We start from the raw sequence: 23934 nt of genomic DNA on the forward strand, positions 1-23934 counted from the left end.
TCACTTACTTTCAGTCGTAACCAAAACTGCATCACTGACAGAACTTCCCCAGTTATTTATAGCACGACACCTATAGCGTCCATCGTCAGAAGACTGATAATCGTGTATTACAAGTGATGGATTATCGACAATAGAACCTTGGTACTTTATTGGCTGCTGTGAAGATGTAATTATCGGGTCAATTATTTTTCCTTTAAAATCTATACGTATCCACTGTATTTCTTTCAGAGAACTGCTGGTTGATTCTGTAGTGCAAGGAATAATGAACTGTTGTCCTATAATCGGTGCAGACAACTGTTGTGGAACAGAAACAACTGGTGGAATGCCTGCAACATTTATAAAACATTTTTCTTTTTTCATCTACACTATTGTTGCATGAAAAGGACAGAGTTGAGATGTTGAACAACTAGGTTTCGCAGTCCGCTTGTGTATGTGCTCTATGATGATGACTGGAACGTTTTGGATATAACTAAATTCGAAAATATTTTTTGAGATGTTTCGGTGGTAGTTCAGTGATTAATGGTGGAGCAAATGAATTATTCTTATAAGAATAAAATTTGTGACAATTATAAGTAAGTACATTTATCACATCTAGTGCAGTGACATAAGAGACTTTGAAGGCAATTTGGTACCGCTTCAAATTATTTCATATTTTTAAGAAATACACATTCAAAGGAATTATGTCATATATAATTCGTTTTCGTCATTGAATACATTATAAAATGTTCAGAATGTTCTAATGTACATTCTGTATCTATATACTAACCTTTAGGTAACACAGCTATTTGGTCAGCATTTAGAATATCAACGCCATTGGTTACCTGGCACGTATAGTATCCAAAGTCATCTTCCTTTACAGAAATGATCGTCAGAGATGGGGAATTTAAATTACCACCAGAATATCTTGGATTGTTAGCTATTACAATAAGGTTGTTATTTTTAAACCATTTTACAGATGTCGCACTTCCTGTTACTTCACATTGTAGTTTTACATTAGATAATAAAGTAGGAGAATATTGAGTAACGGGTACTTCAACTCTCATTCGTACATCTGTAATATATAATGCAAAACAGTAAGTTTATTTACGTTTCTCTGCTTATTGTATAGGGATAAATATATATTGATGAATATTATCGTAAACATATTTTGGTTCATTTTACTTTATCAAACTTACTGCTATTGAATTTTCGTCTTCTCGTACTCTCATTTCCTGTCAACTTTTTTTATGCAATAACCTGAACTTAATAAAAATTCGGCAATCACATAACGCAAGTGCGAAGGGAAAACCGTCAAGGTTAAGATCTGTATACTTCGGCACCAAAACCGGAAGATCAATAAGCAGCCAAAATATTCGATCAACAATCACCGATTGCATTTTTTTGGTCGATTATAACTGAGACTGCTTTAACACTATAAGTTCTGGATTCATAATAAATGTTTAATAAAAAATGCACAGAGAACTTAGTTTAGTATATATGGATGTGTGGGTCCAATAATTTCCTTAACATTATGATTATCAGAAACTATGCATAACTCTTTAAGAAATGAAAATAAGTTATCGTGGAATTTTAAAGTCCATAGATATGCAAAATTTAAAGAAAGAAAACCACACAATTGAATTAAAAATAATGATAATCCATGCATTAATTCGATTCTAATAACATGCATTCTACTTTTTTTTTAATTTTCAATCGATGCCACCTTCAACAAACTTGTGCATTTAATGTGCATACACCTAATTGTTGTATTTTCCTGTGCACATGTACGAGTCATGAACAAACTCAGGCTATGATATACCTTTTAGTAATCTGTGGTTATATTTTTATTTTTACTTTCTAAATATCTATTCGACATTTGTAACAAAAGGTATTCATTGACCACAAACCTACTGTCGTTTGTTTTCTCCAATACGGTATTACCAAATGTTTATTGATACTGTTAACATCTGTAATTTATCCATATCTTCCCTTTGTACATATGTTGTATGTGGTTTGTCTTATGCTTTCTCTTGTATAGTTTTGAGTGTCCTTTCAATCAATTTCAGCGTTTGGTCCGTGTGACAATGGTCAGTTCAAAGTGTATGTCATGTACTTATGTTTGGGTATATGTTCACAATTAGTTTTAATCGTTTTGACTGATCAATGTTTTTACCAATAATCTGTAAAACTGTTAAAAGTATCATTACAACCGAATCCTCCCTGTTACCATATAACATGTTTAACCTCAGTGCTATTATCATTTGTTACTGATCGCAGGAACCGAGAATAATCCAGGCCCAGATCAGAGTAATAAAAAGAATTTTGAAATAGAACACCTTAATTTGTGTAATTTATTTCCCAAGTTAGATCTCATTAACAATGAAATACATGAGTATGGCATTTTTTGTTTTTATGAATTTCGATTAATGATCATCAAATCAAATTAAATGGGTTTCATAAACCTGTAAGGCTAGATAGAAATAGACATGGTGGAAGTACTAGTGTGACCATTTTTTTTTATATTAAAATAGTTTACATTTTATTATAGGGAATGACTTATCCGTAAGCAATCTTGAATTGTAATAATGAAAATTTTGAGTTAGTGTATTATACAGGCCTCGAAGCTCTAATTATAAAAAAACAGAGATTCATCCCCATGTTTAAAACATGATGGCCAATTGGATTAATCCATTGGGCAAATCAGAGAGTATTGCTAATATAGCTAAAAGTGATACGGAACTAGACATTACTGATAATAAATAGCCTTGTCGTGCCATTTAAACAAATTTGTACGGAACTAGACATTCCTGATAATAACTAGCCTTTTTGTGTCATTTAAACAAATTTGTCTTCACTGAGAAAGAAGTTTTATATTAGTTAGATAAAAACAAATAAACAGCTGGATCTGATGGTATGAGTCCTAGAATTTTAAAAGAAGTTGATAGCTCTATTTCAAAACCATTAACTAAACTATTTTATATGTCTCTTTCAGTTCAACAGGTTCCATTGTTATGGAAATTTGCACATGTTAATCCTATTTTCAATGGAAACGGTAGTCCACATTCAGCTCTTAAACATCGTACTATTTCCTAAGTACAATGATGTTGGACATATATAAACTGATTCCATTCACTCAATTGTAGATAATAATGTTGAAATAAATATTGGCTTATTGATTTTCGTAAATAGATTATTTTCGTTTGATATGAATGTTGCGTATCTTAAATCTGTTCAGAAATATATCAGTGACACTCTTCGTTTTGTTTGAAAAATATCATTTTAGTCCGTTTTTTTTTTCTTTTTCCAACATTATTTTATTTATTCCAATTAGTATGCTAAGTGTCTCTTCCAAACCTTATACTATCTATTTTATAGCTAATGAGCAAACATTTTGAACGGTAAGGTTAAAACCATCAAAATTGAATCTGACCTGTATAATGGCGAATGGCGTAATTTTAAAGTTTCAAACGATTTGGTCAAGCGGTATTTTAATCATTATCTGGAAATCGAAAAATGCATGATTTTTTATTTTTAATTGTTTTTGGCTTTTAACTAGCTTTCAATAACTGCGAGTACTCTCAAATCGTACTTTCGTGTTAATTTGACCTGTTGATACAATTTGTTATGTATTTTTGTTATTTAATGATTATTTATTCAGTGTTATATCTTTTAATATATACCACCTTTGATAAGTGTTTAGTATGACGATAAATTTTCACTTTTGTTCTCGTACTAGGAACAAAAAAATTGTTTGTTTTGTAAAAATTATTTCCGTACTCCATGTATACCTTACAACAAAATTATTTTTTTTTACCTGTGTACGTTATTTTATTTGGCGGCATTTTGTCCATGGTTATGGTTATTTTTCTGATATTGTTTTACATCTTAATCCCTTGTTTTATTAATTTTGTATTTACATTGTGTCATAGATCAAATTTATTCGTTCAGTGTATTTTCACTTTTTGTTAATATGTCTTTTGGTTGAGTTAAGCCATTTTATTTTCTATTTTATAGTGTGTATTTCTATGTTGTGATGTTACACTATTCTTTATGGTAGGGTGAAGGTTGACGCCTATTAAAACGTTTAAATCCATTGCATTTGTTTGCATCTGTCCTAAGTCAGTTCATAAGTGTTTCTCGTTTCTCGTTTTTTATATAGATTAGACCGTTGATTTTCCTGTTTGAATGGTTTTACACTAGTCATTGTTGAGGCCCTTTATAGCTTGCTATTCGGTGTGAGCCAAGGCTCCGTGTTGAAGGCCGTACTTTGACCTATAATGGTTTACTTTCACAAATTGTGACTTGAATGGAGAGTTGTCTCATTGGCACTCATACCACATCTTCTTATATCTATTGTAAGATACGTGTGTCAATAACACCCCGTTCACACTATGTCGTATGAATCCGTGTTCGAGTCGAAATAATTAACTTGGGTTAAAGGAGACGGTATGATAAGGCAACTTGTTTTGGCCCCTTGAATTTAAAAATCAGAAAGTATCATAAATATACCAAAAAACATCCTTCAAATGTTCACAAGACATTAGTCTGTCATAAATCAACATTTATATTTTTGAATTCTATCTTGCATATTGCATTAGGGCTTTAAACTTATATTATCTAGTGCAAAACTAAATTATCTGCCAAAATATCCACAATTTGATATATTTTCATTCAGATTGAGCAACAGCTGCACCCCAAAAGACATTTTGCTATAAGATGCACTTTATCCAGATTGGGTAAGTCTGTTTCTCATATCTATTTCGTCCAAAAACTATGTGTAATAATATAAACGTTACTAATTTTACTGCATTAGATGCGCATTTCGACAATTAATCAAATGTCTCTTCAGTGATGCTCGAGGCCAAAGTATTTGTAAATCCAAAACATATTTAAAACCATGAAGAGCTGATCAAACAAAAAAGGACCCTAATTAAAGTCAAATCCAAATTGTGATATCGGCTCAAACATATCAATTCCAACATGTTTCTGATATCACAGTGACATCACAAGTTTCTACACTAAAGTCTCTAGAATGCATTTTAATTTATTTATCAATACAATAACAAGCGTTTGAAAGGTTTGTGTAATTCTACTATATTGTAATTTCAGAGATTAATAATGGCTCTTATCGGTCCTTTTTTTATGTAGTGTACACGTCTTTACCTGAAATGAACCCGGAATGAAATTATCCCTCATTTTAAGTGGGGTTCATTTATTTTGGGAGATTTTTCATATTGATTTAATGTCAAGTAATAAACATCCAAGTCAGTCGCACTTCAAAAATACTTTTAACATATTTCAGATGGTTTCGGATTCTACCAGAGTTATAAAAACTTCAACCGTTTTGATAGATAATTCAAAGCAAAATCTCTATACTGATGTAAAAGATCACGAAACGGGAAACGTCCGAAAATTATGGAGGCAACTGTATTATTTCAGTGGTAGTGAAAATTGTCATGGCCATAAAATGTTAAATGGTTGTAACAATAAACCTATTACTGACTAAAAGAGCAAATCAAATATTTTTAACTACAGTTGCATGATTACATTGCATGTCTCATACATGAAAATGTCTTATTTACTAACTAAAAACAACCAACGAATTAATCACACTTAATGAGTCAAAGGCAACAGGTCCTAATAAAATTCGGTGCAAAGTTTTTAAGAAATGGCCTCACATCTTATTTCCATTCCATGAATTCATATTTCTAATTTAAACATCAGAAAATCAGTTCACTTATCGTTATTCTGCATGTGCCTATCCAAAGTCAAAAGCCTGTAATTCAGAGGTTGTCGTATGTTGCTGTATATCGTATTTGTTTTCGTTTATTGTTTTGTATATAAATTAGGCCGTTATTTTTCTCGTTTGAATAGTTTTACATTAGTCATTTCGGGGCCTTTTATAGCTTATTATGCCGTATTGGGTTTGCTTATTGTTGAAGGCCGTACGGTAACCCAGAGTATTAAACTTTTGCGTCATTTGGTCTCTGATAGAGAATTGTCACATTGGCAATCATACCACTAATTTTATATATAAAGTTTTAAAGTATTAAGATTGAAAAATAATGTTTTAAATTACAGACTTATTGCAACTGTACCATTTGTAACTTAAAATCATTGAGAGACACTTGAGACTCAATTGGTGAATTTTTTGAACAAATATAATGTGTTGTATTCCGTTCAAACCAGTTTTGTCAAACTGTTTTGATATCTTTTTTAGACATTTAAAAGCCATTAATAGCGGCAATTAGAAGGAGCGATATTTCTGAATCTTTTGGTCTTCTAAAAGAGAGGCGGAAGAAACCAAAGGGATATTCAAACTCATATGTGGAAACACAGAAAACTAAATCCTGAACTGATCCTTAAAAATTACATCAATATTTTAATATCTCACTACAGTGTTTTATTTCATATTTTGTTGATTGACGTTAGGGTCGCCATTTCAAATACTTCTTCAGATGTGGAAAAATACAAAATTGTTTCTCCAGGGTCAATTTTAGGCTCTTTATTATTCTTAATATTTATTAATGAGTTGCCTTTATATAATCCTAATCAAATACCAGCATTTTTTTGCTGATGATAGCCATGTTTCTGTCATTGGGAAAACAAAAGTTATATAAGTCAGTCACTTAGTATTGTTTTAGAAAATATTTCTCATTGGTGCGATGAAAAACAAGCTGTTAGAAAATTTGTCAAATAAAAAGACAATGTGTATGAATTTAAAACAGAAACTTTCTGCGATGTGTATTAAAACATTTGCTATGTCCATTACATGTAATGGCTAACATATTAATGAAGTGACTGTGAAGGTCCTTGGTATTTTTGTTAACGCAACTCTGTCTTATAAAGATAAGAAGATGTGGTATGATTGCCAATGAGGTAACTCTCCACCAGAGACAAAATGCCATAGAAGTTAACAAATTTACGTCACCGTACGGCCTACAACAATGAGAAAAACTCATACCGTATAGTCAGCTGTAGCAGGCCCCGAAATGAAAAATGTAAAACAATTCAAACGAGAAAACTAATTACCTGCCTTATGTACAAAACAATGAACGAAAAAATAAATATGATAAACAGCAACAAATGACAACCACTGAATTACAGGCTCCTGACTTGGAACAGGCACATACAGGATGTGGCGGGATTAAATTAGTTTGAAGGCGCCAACCCTCCTCTGACCTGGGATAGTAGAGTTACATTACAACATAAGAACAAACTATAAAAATCAGTTTGAAAGGGCTTAACTCATCAGATCAATACAAAGCAGAAAGACATAGAACAGAACACAGACCGGATGTGGCAGGGTATCTGTACATCCCCACAACAACAAAAAACGCTAAATACAGATCTGAGAGGACTTGCAGTTACTGACAGCTAGTTCAAAGTTAATAATAGTTAGTTTTGGTACAGCCAAACTTCCAAACCAAATCTTTGTATCTATGGAAAAATTTAGTAAAGGTTCTAGGTAATAGTCTGATCATATCAATTATGTCATCAAAAAGTTAATTTTTCATTAGCGTTAAGGAAGAGATCAAGAAATATTTCACAATAATTCTATTGTACAATGCATATATTTTCCACAATTTTGGTTACCGTTTTCAGTAATGAGAAACTGCAGCATTTATTTTAATGGACAGTTTACCAAAATTGCAAAAGGACAGCTAGAATTATTGTATACGAACACAATATTAAATTTTCGTCTTTTGAACTATTTAAGAAATCTTTAATTATTCCATTTCCTGGAGAATTTTATTCCACAAGGCTTTGCGGATGTATAAACCATAAAAATCGATTGCGATCGGATGCGACCCAGAGCAGACAATAGAGTGAACTGGGTACTGGGGGCACACATCTTGAACGGTAAATTTCTAAACCATCATCATCAAACTTGACCGCTTGTAGTTTATGGTTATTTAAATTTCAAAAGATTTGGTAAGTTTGTACTTTAATTTGGAAGAAAACAAAACTGTGAAGGACGGATGGACATATGCATCATTATGTACCCCCTATTTGAGCGGGGTATTTAACAGGACGGCACTGATAAATTTCCAACTAAAAGAGATGCGTCGACAAGGTAAAACGTCTCTTGCTATTAATGCCTTCCAAACCTTGTCAAAATGCCAAGAAAAGGAATAGGACACAATCTATAATATTACAGATGAGACGACATCTAGATTCTAAGATCTAAAGGCCGTGAATACATGCCTCTCGTTATATTCGAAACACAGACACACCATATCGATAAACCAATCCGCTCATTTGAAAGAACCATCTTTTTCTATCTGTTCCGTTGGTTGATATATAGTCGTTTGATTTTGTCAAATTTTATGGACTTTTACCTTTTTGATTTACCTTGGAGTTTGGTATTTTTGTTAATACTTGTTTTTATTAATACTATGCAAAAACACAGTAATGTAGTAATTATTTGAAGTATCTCTTACACTTCTATAACTTTTCTAAAAGGGGCAATAGTTGTCAAACTCATGTCAACCGATTTGACTCAAATTCTAATATTTGATTTTTAACATACTATAATGTATATCCAAATTACAAAAAGTCTAAAATAAACAATTAACAATGCATGCTGATGAGATGTATCAGCATTGCGTGTGTATTTTAGTCTAGACGCCATCTGATTGACCAGCGAGATGACCTCCGAATACTGCCGACGGTTATATACCCCGATATAATCATAAATATCAATATAAATAGACATCGAGCACGTGCAATTGGATTTTTCTAGGTCTGTTTGATATCATGTTGTAGATTAAAAAAAAAATGTTAATCAGCGTTTTTACCTGTATATGAATGATGTTTTTGTGGATCGAATCACTTTCAATGTTAGCATTCTTTTACCTTTAATAGCTGAACACGCATAATACATACGAATCCCATCTCCAGCTAAGGGGTTAAATTGACGGTCACATAAATACAAATTCAATTGAGGTTAAATTATTGACTTGAAACCAGCGATGTTTTCTGAGCTTATTTTGACAAATTTGGGCCAAACTGAATGCTTGTAACGAAATATTATTTCAAAATTCTGCTTTTATCAATATTTGAAACAAAAGCAATCGTATTTTAATGTTTTGTCTAAATCGTAGCTAATGCCCTTTTAACTAGTAGCTAGGTAGTTGTATTTTATTTTAAAGGTTTTTAATACAGTCTTGCTTACCTGAAGGAATTAGAAGTATGTCATCTGAATTCACAATCCTTACTCCGTCAGTTGCATGGCAGACATAATATCCTAAGTCCCCTTGTTCTACTGAATTTATAGTCAATGACGGAGACTTTACGTTTCCTTCAGATAATCTAGCAGTCATCATAATTATGTTGTTGTTTTTAAGCCACTTTACTTCTGTTGCAGTGCCTAAAGTAATCGAACACTGCAAAGTGACTCTAGACCCAATTGATGCTGAATATTCTGTTACTGGTACACTTACAGCTAGTGGTGCTACAAAGGTAATTAATATACAAATGTATTTCAATTAAAGAAAAATCTGATTTATTGTTATTATCACTTTTGATAATCACTTTCGACATTAAATTAAAATGATAAGAATATCAAATCTTTGGTTTGTTGATAAAAAAATAAAGGCAACTTTTATTTCAGTGTGAGGATATATTAGAACGGTTAAACAAAGATCATTGTTTTAACATTTTCTACAAAAATGCATTGATTAACTCAAATATTAAACAATTGACACAATATTAAAGAAGTTAATTAATTCTATTTGTTTTGATATGTACGAAACTTACATTTGAGGACATCAACCCTAGATCTATTACTTATTCCCTTGCCGGCATCATTGATTGCAAAACATGCATAATAAGCGTCATCTGCTAATGAGATATCATTAATGGTCAAATGCGGATATTCCAATGAATTGTCCACGTGATATTTGCCATTACTATTAGCCACAACTATTGTTACTGTTGAATAACCATCTAAAGATGTCCTTTGCCAACCAACAGTGGAGGCAGTTGGTAATGACGTGATATAGCACTTGATTATTATCTTTGAGGTATCCTCGAATGGAAACTGTATTTCTGGTGTCACAGTTACAGATGGTATATCTGTGAAATATATATATATATACTATACTATACTTTTGAATCAAATTGTGGTAGTGATACTTATTTGAATTGATATGAAAAATTATTAATTCAAACTGATATTAAACTGAATATCGGACAAGTGTTTTTTCTACAAATATGAATATGTAATTATAAACTGCATATGAAATCAGTGAAAAATAACTAAAAGTTATCTTTGAGAAGGATTTAATTTCTCTTACCCATTTCCATCAATTTCGACTAAGTGGACAAACGCAAAAACTTCCGTCTTCTTTTCAAATACAGTGTTGGCATAAGAGACAATAAGACATTTTCTTTGGTGAAGATTATAATACAATATTTACTGTTGTTCTCCAATTTTTGACATTTTTACCTATTATGTCTGTTTCTTTTGCTGACACATTTTTATCAATATAATGGAATTTTATGCGACTGTCATACAAGTGAGAGGTTTAGCTAGCTATAAAACCAGGTTTAATCTACTATTTTCTACATAAGCAATTGTTTGTACCAAGTCAGGAATGCGACAGTTATTTTCCATGTGTTTGATGTGTTTGAGCTTTTGATTTTGTCATTTGCTACGGGACTTTCCGTTTTGAACTTCGCTTGGACTTCGTTATTTTACTTTTTATTTTTGTATATTTATATTACAGCAATCACAGGAAGCGTACTGATAATCGATTCAAAGAAGGATCGTTTAGATGCATTGATGGAATGGACAATTGCTTTGAACTGTTGATTTTATAATGTGGTAATAAGTGATCGACATTTCCACAGTGGTTTAAGTCTTGTAGGGGAGTCATTTTCATCTATTTATAAATGTTTATTTTGAATGATTTTTTTATTTCCAGCCGATATGATGTTTTCATTCTTAAAAGATTCTCATTAAACACGAGAAAGCCTAGAGGCTTTATGATAGATAATGAAACCCCAATTTTTGACATTTTTTCCTATTATGTCTGTGTCTTTTGCTGACACATTGTTACACACCTTTCTACATAAGGAAATGCCTGTACCAAGTCAGGAATATGACAGTTGTTTTTCATTCGTTTGATGTGTTTGAGCTTTTGACTTTGCCATTTGATAAAGTACTCCGTTATGAATTTTCCTTGGAGTTCGGTATTTTTGTTATTCTACCTTTTATCTAAACATCAAGGATGTGATGAATGTGGGTCATTATTTTAATTAGCTGTAAGACTTTGAGGGTTTAATTTCTCTCTCATATCCCACTCATATCTAAACTCACAAGTCATATACATTTACTATATTAAATTTCTTTAAAAAAAAGCGCGGGGAGAACGATATTTTGAATTTTATACCATTCTAGTAATCACCCATGCATGAAATCTTTTATTTCTTTTTCAGGTTTTTGGAGCGATTAAGAACTATGCATATTGCGTCGTGACCACTTGTCTATTGTTCAAAGACTATGTGTTGACCTCTAGACTTCTTTTGAGTTTATATTTCGATTGGATACTGGTTCATTGACGTGTACTCCTTTATCTCCATACTTCCATATCATAATATATTGTGAAGCCCCCATAGTTCTTTGATGTATCCAGAATTGATGAATAATCATCATTTTAATGAACATCTATTGATAACTCTTGAACAATCCTGTAACTTTGATCCTTTGAAAACATTTCCAAAAAAGTTTGTTTTTTTATTAATTTGAGACTAACAATCCAATGTTTGACTATTTAATGAGTTTTATGTCAAATCATGTTTGTCTAACAATAAAAGAATTTAGGGCCATTTTCTGTTTTAAGGTTGATTCAATAATTTGCAAATTTCAGAAATATCTTAAGCATTACCGAATACTTGTTATTTGACATTAAACGATACATTTTTTTTGGGTAAATTTTCAGTATATGAACTTATAGTTTAATGAATGTCATTATCTTGAAAACTTTGACATATACTATTTGAATTTTGTTTTACTCTTAGTTTATGTTTAACTATTTGGTTCTCAACTTTATAATAGTACATTAATCACTAAAAATATAAAGAAAAACATGACTTACCGATAGTAACATTTATTCTTCCGTAATTACTTTGTCCTGTTCCAGCCTCATTTGTTGCAAAACAAATATAGTCAGCTTGATGAGAAAATGCTATATTGGTGATGGTCAAATGGGGATTAACCATTGAATCGGCCATTTGATAGCTCTCATAATGATGTTGTGAATCTATTTCTTGTGAAGTACCGTCAATTAATGAAACCTTTTTCCAGCCAACTGATGTAGCGACAGGTGATGACGACACGGTACATTGGATTACAATTGTTGAAGTACCATAACGTGTAGCCTGATATGGTGTCACCACTATTGAAGGTTTGTCTGTCAAATGTAAAAATATTGATGGCAATATATCTTTTTTGTGGCATGGTACATAAATGTATTACATAGTAACAACCACTCTAATGAACTTATTTGATATCAAAGAATCTTTTGTAAAAAAAACTTTTACTTTGGTCCAATAAGTTTTTTTTTTTTTATTATTTTCCCCTTGTCTCAAAACCCAATTATGGATGAAATCAATTACAATTTTGAACTGAAATCATGATACTCTTTTGCTTCGCCATACAGAACTTTGAGAAAAAATAATCCATATTTGCTTCTAACTCAAGGCCTGATTTTCGAGAGGATCTTCAGATATGTCTTAAGATACATCTTAAGACAAATTTTATGAATATCTTAGTTTTATCTTATGACAGTCGCAGTTGTATTCCTCTAGCGGTAGTAGACTGTCATGGTTTATGCATATGTTGTTGAGAACTGTTACACCTACGGTTATGTCACATCTTTTAGCAGCTTTGTACAGAAGTGTTTCAGCACTATTGTCAATGCATCTGAACTTTCACTTAAGCAACCCAAAGATTCTTTCAACATCACTTCTTCTCCTTATATGTGCTCTATTCTAGCGTTCCTCAGATTTCGTACTTGCATTTATCACTCAGGTCGTCAACTATGACAGTAATAGATGATACGTGAGTGTTACTTTGTAACAATGTTCACAAACTTCATGTTTGAATCACAATCTGCCTCAACAGTATTGGAATGTTAGTTTTCTTTCTATTCACAGAGATATATTTGTATTATTATGAAGCTTTTATATAGATGTGTGTTCTATTAATGGCATCGACTACATTTAGGAAACCTCTGATATCTCTCTAACATGATTTGATATGATACAGAAAAAAAAAAGGATTTTGCAGATGCCTTACAACTCAAATATCAGTGAAAGTACATATCTACACAAAATTTGTTCATCATCCACATAATCCAATGGGATATTTCGGATCACTCTGTTTCGGCGTGCCTTTTCAGCTCGCTATCGAATGTGCACGTAAACTTCAGCCATGTTCGTTTTACGTTATTTGGTTACTTTTATGATATTCTTTAGACCATCATAACACATGTACATGTAATGAGGTCTTTAAAGATAACCATAACAATAAGTACAGATCTTTACTTTAATACACTAGCTTTCGAAAGCATATCTTAAGACTAAGACGTGTCCAAATACCGCCTAAAGACCTTTCTTACTCCTTAAATACTTTCGAAAACATGGCTCCATGATAACTATTATAGTTACGCTTTAATACCAGCATTTAAAACATATAATCTTAATTTTTCGTTTAGATTTTTTCTAGTCCCCCCTGAAAAAAATAGTATTCTATGCACTACTTTGTTAAAATATTCTGTTAAAATTTATAGCATTTTGTCTAGCGCCCTAGACCTGTCGGCCAACTAGGTTGTATAAATATAAAGCTTTCGTTGGTCGAGTAATGCCTTTCGTCGTCGGCTTTATCTTGGGTTGTAACACAGTACATGATGTACAGTGGCAAGTAGGATGGTGTTAATTTCAGATCATCTATGCTTCGTCTGTAAATACCATGCCGTCACATCAAATTATAATTTTGTTATATACGTCTAAACATGTGACAACTGTACGACAGACGTTCTCAATAGGGTAACCTGTGTTTGTACAGGGCTAACACCATAATATAAATATAATTAGTCTCAAATGTAGCCCAACAAAGTTAGATTGTTGTCTCTTCCATCAACGGGATTCGAACCCCTGCTTCTGTGACATCGTGGCAACACCGCCTTCACTGTGTCCAGATATGTTTTCTGTTTGGTAATAAATTATTAATAAGATTTATTTTGTTACATCTTGTGATCCGTTTATTTGACAATCGCCAATGGCAGTCAGTAGGGTTTAAGAACATTAGTTGTTCGACCTGCTAGTCAAATGCGTTTTGTTAAAATATACTTTTTCACTCATTTGGTCTTTTGGAAAATGTTGTTTGTGCTGTATTTAGACCCCTCTACCAAGAAATTTGTTTTGCATGCACACGTATAAAAATTGCGGTTTTTATCCAACGCAATCATAGGTTTGAACGTTGTTTTCAATTCAGACTTGCATATATACATTTATATATATAGAAAAAGCATAAGTGTACTGTTAAATACAAAGGATTGCGCGATCTGATATTATGGCGTTGTTCGGCATAATTTCAAATAAGTAAGTAAGATATTGTGGAGTAGCATTCACCAACAGATATATTCTATACCAAGGTATCATTTAGTATAATGATTATGTTATCTTTTTTCTGTACTGATTTTGATTACACCTTTTGTTATTCTACTGATTGATATAACAAATGGGAGGTTTAGAACTTTGTTAAACAATTCAAGATGTTCAAATGCCAGTCCCAATTTCAAGACAGTATTCCCGTCAGTTGTTGTCTTAAGTCATATTTTGGAAAGTGTGTTCTGTCATGTCGGGAATTTGCTGTTTGTTATAGATTTGTATTGTTCCGGTGTAATTTATTTACAACTTTTCTACACTGTCGCGATGTAGAGCTTGACATATTCTTTAGACAATATCATAATATGTTGACTTCTTTCTACCTTTTAGATTGTTGCGTGATCTAATTGAGGTAAACCAAATAACTTCAATCTTTCAATGCATGAGATATTTTCCATTGGTCGTTCTGCAAAACTACAATGAATCCACCTTTTTATTCATACTTACTCCCTTGACAGAATACATGGACTAACAGAACATTCCAAACAAGCCACGTAACCATGATAGCATTCACTCTGAACATATCATACAGCTGCTTCTAAATTTATGATAATTTTCATCTGAAATGATCCGTTATGCAACATTATCAAATAAAAAGATACATAACAAATAATTCTTTTCAGTAAAAAATAATAAAAATTTTAAATTTAAAAAAAAAAAAAAAATGAAAGCAATATTAAAAAAATTAGATATGAAGAAAAATATGATACAAATCGTGTTTCTTACTCCTACAAATAATTTATAAATTCTCGTTGTTCTCAAATATAACACCCTTACATAGAACACGAACCTATATGTTTAGTTTGTCAATCTTAAAGGATCAAAATGAACTAAAGATTTCATTTTTTTACTGGACCACGACTGAATTTTATAGATAAAAATATGAACAATTTATATAACGTTTAAAAAATATCTAACTATGGAAAACCATAATGGACATTTTCAAGTGCTTTTGAATACAAAATATATGCAATAGACTACCGTGGTTCGCTTAAATGACAGTGAGACTTTCTTGATCTTTCATGTCTGTAAAATTTGGGTTACAGTAGGGGTTTATTCACGGTTCTCCAACATTTGAAAATCCAACTCATGTTCATCCAATAAGTGTCAAAAAATAGATGGGCTTGGCGTTTATATAGCAAATAAAATTGTTGTCTTAAGAAATTATAATGATACCTGTATACAACGTATAATATAATTTTCACATTATAATACTTTTTTAATAATAAATGTAAAATAATAAATAAACTCAGAAAAATTCAAAATAAATTGGATATGTTATAAAAGGTCTTCTAAATAAAATACTGATCAACTTCCAAATTAAATCTAAAATAAAAATATTTAATTTATTTCCAAAAATATGGAGATGTGGTATGATTGCCAATGAGACACCTATCCACCAAAGTTCAAATTAAGTGGATGTAAGCAATTATAGGCAACCGTACGACCTTCAACAATGAAAACCCATACCGTATAGTCGTCTAAAAAGCCCCGACATGAAAAATATTAAAGAATTCAATTGAGAAAACTAACGGCCAAATATATAACAAAAAAATTTACGAAAAACATATATAACAGATATGAACCAACGACAACCACTGAACTACAGACTCCTGACTTTGGATAGGCACATAAAGAATGTGGCTGGGTTGAACATATTTGTGAGCGCTCAACATTCCTCCTAACCTAGAACAGTGTTGTTACAGCACAACATAAAAACAAACTATAAAAATCAGTCGAAAAAGACTTAACTCACCGGATCGATACAAAGCAGAAAAACATCTAACAAAAACACATACCGGATATGGCAGGGTATTACATATTATGACAGCTTGTAAAAGGTTTTTGTTTAACAATTTTGGAGTTACAATAAAAAAATAAAAGTATCGTTCCGCATCTTTAGTCTGACTCTTTCTTCTTATCTTATGAACACCCATTTCAGCTTGGTAAAGATTTCAAAGAGACACATCTCATTGAGCCGGTACATTTACGTAATACTCGAGTCTGAATGCTATCTAAACAATGTTTAGTTGAAAAACTTATGAATTATATATTCCACAACCATACTCAATTTTTCGTCCAGTCAAATATACATATTTTTTTTTGTAAGTGTAGGGCTGGTTGCACCCCATCTGGTTTCTGTAAGGAATGTCATACAATTTATAACTTTCTTGCACTTTATTTGTAAATTTTGAATATGTTTATGCAAAGTTCAGTTCCGGTCAAAATGTGTCCTTAACAGATGATTTTTGATAAAAGGGGCCCGGGGCCCCAAAGTAAGCAACGTTTGGAATGGGACATGTAAAAAGTCTATGCATTAACGATATATGGGCACTCTGCCCCCTCCTTAATCCACCTCTGCTAAAAACTATTTCCATGTGCCATTCCAAACGCTATGACTATCATTATTTTTATGTTATCAAATTTTTGTTACTAGTACTTTTAACTAAGAAAATATGAATATCGAATAACCAATAACGAACCGGCTGCCAAGTACCGGAAATCAGGTTGTCTGCATAATGATATTGTAAAATATCAGCTGCGAGTCACAATATGAAGTTTTTTTGTCGAGTGAGCGCAAATTGTGTCGAGCAGCTGATATTGGGTTGTATTTGTGTATTTGCATGATAGAAACAAGTATTTTCTTTGTTTCACCAGCAAACCGGAAGATGACGTGATAATTTTGGATCAAACTTATCAACGTCGGTTCATTCATTACGACGTCGGTAATATGTCCGGATCAAAGTTATTACGGCCAGGTCAACGTATTTGACGTCACAAAGCCGTGATATGCAATTTTAAGAAGAACTGAGCAGAGTGATACAGACAGTGGGAACATCGATAACTAATAATACATACATAGTCAAAATGACAAAATCTGACTTCTTGCATAGCAGGAGACGCTTACCTATTGACGCAACCGGTCTCGCTCCCAATGGAGTTCATGCGATTCCCTCAGTTTTTGTTTAATTTGATTTGTCTCTTCCTTATCTATTTTACGAGATTTAAACATCGGTAATCTACTGTCGCCTTAATTCATCAGATAGTAATGAACTAATATATATATTACACTACTGTAAGAGCCATTTAAAGGTAATATTAATACATGATGCATGAAATTTTGTATGCTTTCAAATTACTGTGTTCTCTAATACTTATTTGTCGATGTTGAAATAAAAGTAATTCAGATAATGGTTACTTAATAACTTTTGTATTAATCTAGCGACACAAATCCATACCTGGTCACGATGTTCTTTTCATTTTTGACTGTATCTTTTCCGAATGAATGCATTTTGTTTCTTTAAATAGTTTTTTTTAACAAAGCTATTATATTGTGAATAACAATGAGAATAAAATTATAAATGATGGGAGGAGAAGCGGATACAAATGTGAACTGTAGTGTGCAGATGTGACATGTCCCATGACCTCTTGGATTGATGAAGAGGCCAGTGCGTTTTCATTACATTCTATTATTTATTTGAGGTTACGTACTTAGAAAGAGTACATGCATGACCTATAGTTGTGTTAAAACTTCTATGTTATTGGTCTTTGGTGGAGAATTGTCTCATTGACAATCATACCACATATTCCTAGTTTAATATAATCATAAATCTTAAAGAAAATTTTATTTTACGAATATTTATACGAAAAAGTCATTTAACTTTAGCATTCTATTATTTGGCAAAACCATGGCTAAATAAAGAGAGGAACAGGCAAACATTGTTCAATAAAAGATTACCTAGAAAACTAAACATTACAGAACTTACCCCACCACCCACCCCTTTAGTACCTTGTATGCTCCGGGAGGAGACTTCATAGCTCTTGCTCCGAGCTTATCTCGTGTTTACAAAAAGAAAACCCATAAAACACGTATAAACACATCAGATTTAGCTTATTTTTAGCACAATTGCATTTTAACAGTATCATTTCATTAATTTCCATTTTCGTTTTTGTCTTTGAATATATGATTACTTTCCCTGAAGTGAATATTTCTTCCTACAATGAATTCTAATATAGATTTGGAACCAATTGATTCTTCTATGAACATTCAAACGGGTGGTTTTATGATGTAAATGTAATATGCTGGAATTGTCAGGAGAAAATGCCAGTCCAAGTTTGAAATATATTTGGCTATCCTACAATTGCTTCCACTGTACGATAACTATTGTTTCTCCAAATTATCAGGATTATGCATTTGTATGTCCGTCCGTTCGGTTTGGTTTATGATAGTTTGTGGTCACTTCAACTTTGTACACATATGTATCATGATAAGAACCGTTTAATATAGATGCAAATTTAGAATTTTGACCAAGATACCAGAGTTTACTGAACATGGAAATATACAAGGTTAAAGTTTTGTTTTAGATATTTTGTGAGCACATCAATTTGAAACTTAGTACAAATGTTCATTGATCAGTAAACTGATTGATATATATTCCAAAAGGTGTCTTCCTGGAGTCTACATTTTCTAAAATATCTATTCCTCGATTGCCAACAAAATAAATTGAATAGATGTTGTTTCAGGTAATTGGTGTTGTTTTAGATCCCAATTTAGTTATTAATAAAAGGGTAGTTTAAAGGGCTTATTCTCATTTCGCCTTAGCTGTCAAAATAATTATATAAAATTAATCCCAGTTTGCCTTAGTACAAATTTTCAGGTACACAAGAATTAACTAAGGCGAAATGGGAGCTTCTGTAAACAACGTAATTAAGTTATGTTTTGTTTGTATTGCAATTAGTTGATATTTGTTATTTTGATGTCAAATTCTACCATGAAATACTATTTAAAAGAAGATATTTTTTTTTTGATTTTTTGTGTCCCACTTTTAAAATATTTTTTTTTATAGTTGCTCTTCTTTTTCTGAAATTGTATTTTTTTACTCATGTGTTATATTTTGTAAATAAAGTCTTATTAGATATGACAAATTGGATATGGATGTTTCATATTTTAATGAATAAATAAAGACAAATATCAAACTATCATAACAAATATTTTATTTCTGAATCAGCACTGAATTCAAAGCACAATGTTATAAATAATAGCATGAGAATAAGCACTTATACATAAAACATAAGAATTATTTCCATATAGTTCATATTTTGAAAAACAAGGCACTGATGTACACATTTGAATGTTCAAAGTTCATTTAGTTTCCAAGTTTGAGGATGTAAGATGCTGCATCACCATACTGAATATAGTCAGTTGTACCATTGTGTAGGGTTTCCTTCAAATTGGCGAATCTTTCTTCTATTTCTCTATACTTCTTTGCTTTCCCCCTCATCTTGCCACCTGCTGCATACTGTACTTTCTTTACCTCGTTAGATGCTTGCTCTTTCTTGAACACATTGATAATTTCAAATATGTTTGAAACATGGCTGTCCCAACAAATGCATGAATGGTGAAAATGCTGTCAAACATTGGTGGTGCTGTGTAGAAAGTTCCATCACAGTATACAGTGTCTGCAGTGCACAGTTGTCGTAGATTTTCAGCAGTTGTAAATATGAGTAGCTTGTTGATGTCACCATCATCAGCTTGTAGAAATGGTTCTCTACTTGTGGTCTGGCGAAATTTTCTTTATTATATATAATTAACACAATTAAAAATTTTTTTTTATTATTTTATTTATTTTATTAAAATTTCTGTCATATATGTAAATAAATCTGTGGGAATGTATTTTTTCTCTTTCTTTTTAACTTTTTGTGTTGCACAATGTAAAGGATAATTGAATTATTAAGAATTTTTTAATTGCATAAAATTCATACAATCGAAACTTTTCTTAAATAAAGCATAAAAGAAGCAACTTTCCTACTGACTTATGTTTTATTGTAGATTTTTTTCTGATTTCACAATTTTTTAAATCATAAAAAGTGTCTTTTTATAAATAAATATTAAAATAATAATCCAAGAGAAAAAAAAATCCCTAATTAAATGTTGTTTATATTGTTATAAAAACACAGAGGTTTAATTTGTTTATTTAATTTTTTCATCTAAATTCACATTTCGCCTTAGTACAATTCCCATATCGCCTTAGTATTTATTTTACCTTTTTTACCTGGAATTTCCAGCTAAGGCGAAATGGGAACACACCGTTTAAAGGTAAAATTATCATAGTTTGCAAATCAAAAATATTCCTTTTTCAAAAAAAAAAAAAAAAACTTTAAATGCTACGTAATGCAATGGATTATTAAAGAACATGGTTTAAAAACTTAAACAAATAATTAAACAAAAAATGAAATAAGTTGCTTTTATAGATATTTTTTTTAAATAACGGAAATGAACCTATTTTGTTTAAAAGTAAACAGTCGAGTTTGAAATGGGACTATTCAAGCTGTAAATTTTAAATTTTTGTGTGCTGTTTTTGTTTTTGTTAGATTATGCTGAGAGAAATCTGTGGGTGACAAAAATCCTGTTGTTTCACACTTCACTTCCGCCAATAATGCGCTTGTGTCACTCGGTTTTAAAATAATGTGTATCTTTTCCGCCAAAAATTTAGTGTAAGATAAGATAAGATATTTTTATTCCAATTAAAGGGCCCATGCAGAGCAAAGTAATTTATTAAAATGATTTTGATAATTTTGATAATCATATACAAATATGAATATAATCATCTCAATTCTAAGATCTTAAAGAAAACAGCCAGAGCAGAGCCATAAGCATATAAGTAAAAAGCATAACAGTTATATATAATATTAACAGGCAAATATTCTTAATGGGTTAAACATATCTGTACTATATACATTTTTTTTTATAGTTTTCTGAGTTCAAAACATCTATTAATATAAATTGCAATAATTTTCAACACCTCTCGGTTTTCTTGATTAAAAAGCCAATTAATTACACTAATGCGTAGATAAAATATTTTTTTAAATTTTACACTATAGACTTCATAGCTGTTTTTTTTAGAAAAATACCAAAAAAATGGAGTTCAAGCACGTGACGATTCGACTTAAATGAACCATCAGCAAATACATCTTATGCATCCCAATATAAAAGTTTCAAAGAATCTCAAATCAACAATCATAATCATACTTTTCATATCATTAGATAAAACGAAGTTGTTAATACTACAAGTTCTTGTATTTTTCTGAAATTCTTTTAATTTTTTTCGTCTGAGGTAGATACAGTTTTCTTTCAATCAAAGCAGTAATGCAGTGCTCATCTGTTTAACAATAATACCTTATACACACCCTTTGGCAAAATTGATCTTAGATGGATTTGGCTAATATTTTAAGATCCGTTTTGGTCACAAAGATCTTCAACTGTTTCGGTTTTATACATTCTTGGCTTTCAAATATCCGGCATATCAAATTAGGGCTCTGACCATCATTTCATTGTTCACTAAACATGGAAATAAAATTGTGCTGCAGCAAAAGCGAGGTATCGTGTTCTTCAGACATAAATTGTTATTCCATTTTAGAAATCAAAAAATTTTGAAAAAAAAACAAGTCATCATTTGAAATGGCGTTTTCCAGAAGAAAGAGTGGATTGATATTGACAATCACATTATTCGCTCGAAACACTTGGATTTATATTATGGTCCAGTAGCATAATTCGATAAATGTTAAAAAATTAATAAAAACATATCATGTTTCACGAAGGTCAATAAGACAGCAACCCAACCTCACCTAAACAAACTTGAGGTTACTTACTGTTCTCAACAAATACAGCTCTTATAAATCACCCTAAATCTAAAAACAAAATGGAGGAAATTAAACAGATACCATCGTAGACCTGCCACTAACACCAAATTCTTTAAATCATATAAAAAAAAAACAGAAGAAAAAAAACTCCAAAGAAACACATTTTGATCTGACGAAGACAACCACTGACGTTGTTCCTAACTTGGGACACGGATATGTTCATGTTGCGTAATAATGATAATTCTGGAGATCTTGATCCCTCCCATGTTAATCGCTACCAGTAGACGTATAAAGGGTGTGTATATACAAGAACAATCATATAAAAATCTATACTTTCAGGAAACTGAAAAGCTTCACTTTAGATTAACGGTATAAGAAATAACAAATTTAATCTCAATACAATTTAAATCAATAATGAGAAATACTGTATCACAGAATGTTCTCAGTTACTGAGAACAAGCTCACGGTTCTTAAACTGCTGACATTAGAACATGCTGTCATACATTTTAATATCCAATCAAAACCATTTGAATTTTAAAATCTTCTGTAATTAAACGCAGTTTCAATTAATTACAAAAAAAGCTGAATGAATAAAAAATTAGTAAAACCCTATTTGGTTAAAAAAAAAAAAGGATTTTATGCCCGCCATATATTTTCTTTCTCGCTGCCCCTACGTAAAATTGGGACATTTTCTCTGTTGCAGTCTGTTTTCTGTAGATATTAACAGTCACCTTTTAAACAGTATCTATCAATAAACAATACCATTTTATTGTAGTGCACTTCTTGCTTTTCATCGAGGTTTACTGCAAATTTGCATCAACATAACATTTTATATTAATGTAATAAAGACGAAGATTTGATTTTCCAAATTTTCAAACTTTAAAAGAAAAAAAACATGCATACATCTATAAATGGTACCTACCTGTAATTTCAAAGGTTGATAGATTGAATGAATATGTGAACTTATTCAAACAGGAAGTTTCACGGGTAGTCAACTTTCAAAATATTCCTATTTTCCTCGAGAAAAGTAATATGAGTAGCAAACTATTTTGATATATTGTGATTGTTAAAAAAATGCGGCTTTTAAAATTTTATGTCATGCAATAGTGGTGAAAATGATAGATACATTGTAAATAATCAACTTTAATCTTTTGTTTAAACCTTCAGTCTTTACAGTCAACTATATTTAAAAAATGTTTAATTGGAGATCAGGTTGAAATTTGATAAGCTTAAACCGTATCTAATATAACTGTACTAGTTTAATAGTGATTAATGATAATGAAAGTGTTGTTATAAATAAAATAATTTTCGATTTTGATTTCATTTGAATGCTATACAGACGCAAATATTCTGCAATAGCCAGATTGTAAGGCATAAATAAAAGAAAATCTATAATATGAATGTAATTTTCAATTTGTAGCAATTTTAAATCCTAAACGAGCGGTTAAGATAATGTTCTTAAAGATGTGGGTTCTTTTTATAAAACTTTAATCTAGCTGAACTTAATTTATTTTCCGTTTCTCCGTACCTCTTGTTCCAATGTTCGAGAATCAATTGTAAAATGGGAAGAGTTGAACACTCACTTAAACAGTTATAACTTTCTGCTTAAAGTCATATAATATTTCTAATATACAAAAA

The 23934-nt window shown here is 31.2% G+C and overlaps 1 protein-coding gene across 1 annotated transcript; it reads right to left on the reverse strand.

Moving 5' to 3' along the window:
- LOC127725996 (hemicentin-1-like) lies at window positions 1-23276 on the reverse strand. The gene is made up of 7 exons (XM_052233295.1): window positions 23219-23276; window positions 15103-15215; window positions 12084-12398; window positions 9742-10059; window positions 9158-9436; window positions 767-1051; window positions 1-326 (listed from the first exon to the last, which is right to left on the reverse strand). The coding sequence occupies exons 2-7, from the start codon at window positions 15176-15178 to the stop codon at window positions 1-3; spliced, it is 1599 nt and encodes a 532-aa protein (XP_052089255.1). The 5' UTR covers window positions 15179-15215; window positions 23219-23276.
- Between the last annotated feature and the right edge of the window lie 658 nt (window positions 23277-23934).

Source organism: Mytilus californianus, unplaced genomic scaffold, assembly GCF_021869535.1.
Source record: "Mytilus californianus isolate M0D057914Y unplaced genomic scaffold, xbMytCali1.0.p SCAF_15, whole genome shotgun sequence".
NCBI classification, from domain to species: domain Eukaryota; kingdom Metazoa; phylum Mollusca; class Bivalvia; order Mytilida; family Mytilidae; genus Mytilus; species Mytilus californianus.